The 2199-nt window shown below is 44.1% G+C and overlaps 1 protein-coding gene across 1 annotated transcript; it reads right to left on the reverse strand.

Annotated features, from left to right (window-relative positions):
* LOC310948343 (homeobox protein MSX-2-like) lies at window positions 1–1655 on the reverse strand (the record flags this gene model as incomplete). The annotated part of the gene is made up of 2 exons (XM_083915436.1): window positions 1–449; window positions 1370–1655. 2 exons carry the CDS (start codon window positions 1653–1655, stop codon window positions 1–3), a joined length of 735 nt encoding a protein of 244 aa, XP_083771562.1.
* Between the last annotated feature and the right edge of the window lie 544 nt (window positions 1656–2199).

Consider the following 2199-nt stretch of genomic DNA (forward strand, 5'->3'; position numbering starts at 1 on the left):
TCAGGAGAGGTGGAACAGGCTGTGGCTGACCTGTGATGCGTATATGGCCAGATGTGAAGCAGGGAGAATAGGGCTGCGGCCGTATGAGCAGCCCAGTCCATAGAGTGCTGCTGATCTGGCCTGCAGGTTAACACTTAGAGGGAAACCTAAAGACGGGAAACCTGGGTGGAATACAGCTTTAGGCTCAATACCAGCCGGCATCTTGAGTTTCTCTGCCTCGGCCTCCTGAAGCCTCTTTGCTTTAGCTCGTCGGTTTTGGAACCAGATCTTGACCTGGGTCTCGGACAGCAACAGGGAGGAGGAGAACTCTGCCCGCTCGGTGATGGACAGGTACTGCTTCTGACGAAACTTTCTTTCCAAGGCCAGAAGCTGGGCGGTGGTGAAGGGAGTTCGAGGCTTGCGGTTGGTTTTGTGCTTCCTCAAGGAGCACACAGCTGGAGTGAGCTGTCCTGGAGGACATGGAAAAAAATGTGAGGCTGACATTTGGTGGAGTTAGATGTACAATTTCACTGATTTAATATCCAAGTAACTGAATAAGGCCTTTAGTTGATTATTCAATAAGTTGACTAACTTTTTCTATAAATTACTTTACTACATTCATTTTAATACTGTTGGGGTTGCTTGGATCTCTGGAACTGTCTCTCTGTCTGTCTTTGTTTCTCTCTGTTTCCATCTGTCTGTCTTTTCTCTCTCCTTTTCTTCCTCCCCAACCGGTGCAGACAGATGTCCGTCCTTCATAGAGGGTCTGTCCGACGTTCCTGCTGTTAAAGGGAAGGTTTTTGCTGCCACACAACGGGGGAATTGTTGGGTCTATGTAAATCATAAGTCATAGTGTGGTCTTTACCTACTCTGTAAAGTGTCCTGAGATAACTTTTGCTATGATTTGGCACTGTAAATAAAATGTAATTGAATTGAATAATGGATTGATTTATTTATCAAGGAAAAGTGCAAAACCTTCCCAGTTTGTTGCTTATCAAAATATTTGTGTGATGCTCTTTGGGGAAATGTGCTACTAGCCATATTTGTCATGTTTTTCATATTTTTTTTACTAAATGATTTATTGATTCATTAAAAACACATTTGTCTTCCTTTTTAAAAAATGCCATCAGGTAGAGCCATAAACAGACAACAAATAAGTGAGAGAAAATATTCAAACGTTTTTTTTAATTACATTTCTAAATACTAGAATTTATTTTACAAACTAGTTTATTGTCCTGTCTTAAATTAAGTGTGTCTCTTCACTTAAAAAAAAAACTGAACCTGCATATTGATCGATTGATTACTTGTCTATATGTCTTTCTCTCCAGTTCTAAACTTCATATATATTTATATTGAAACATCTTTCTAGACATTACCCTGGATCACTTACGGGGTGGTGCCGACATCTTCATGGTACCGGATATCCAGGACGCACAGCCGCCTCGTTCCGATGGCTCTGATTTAATAGAAACCCCTTCCGGCCCGCGCGTCTGTTCATCGTCCAAAGAGTGATTTCCATCCCTTCTGTGCGTCGGGTTCAGCGGCCTCCTGTCTGACATGAGCGCCTCCACGCTGAAGGGCAGGCGGGACACTTGCGCCGTGCGCTTCTTCGGCCGCGCTGTTTGTACATCCTCGTCTGATGAAAACCCATCTCTCCCGTCTCCAGGGGGAGGCATGGTTTTCTTTTCAGGTCCGGGGATCGATATCTAATTTCAATCCACAAAAACGTTTTTTTTTGTACAAACACGCAGCGTCCACGCGCGATAAGAAACTCGGAGTAAGTTGTTACAAAGTTGACAGAAAGTTGTGTGCTGGAAAACACTTTGGGAGGTTCCTGACCCGGGGTTTGGGGAAAGACTTGTGATTGGACGGTGACGGGTCCCTGTGGTGCCACACCCCCTCATCTAGACAGCAGGTCTAGATGCTTTCTTAATCCTAATTACTGACAGTAACAGACTGCATTTGATTCACTCTGCAAACTGCAAACACTTAAAGAAAGTACAGGGAAGTATGTCCTGCTTGATGTCCTGAATTAATGCACAGGAATTTTGTTTGAGACCGAGGTCTGGTATTCTGTGGAGGAAACTCTACTAATAAGTAAATCAATCCCCTGTCTACTCCCTCCTTCAATTAGGGCGGTGGATTGGTCTGGCTGTCTCTGATCAGCAGCAGCAGGATGAAAAGCATCAGTGTGACATCTGAAGAACTGGATTTCCACTT

This window comes from Echiichthys vipera, assembly GCF_963691815.1.
Source record: "Echiichthys vipera genome assembly, chromosome: 6".
Classification (NCBI taxonomy): Eukaryota; Metazoa; Chordata; class Actinopteri; order Perciformes; family Trachinidae; genus Echiichthys; species Echiichthys vipera.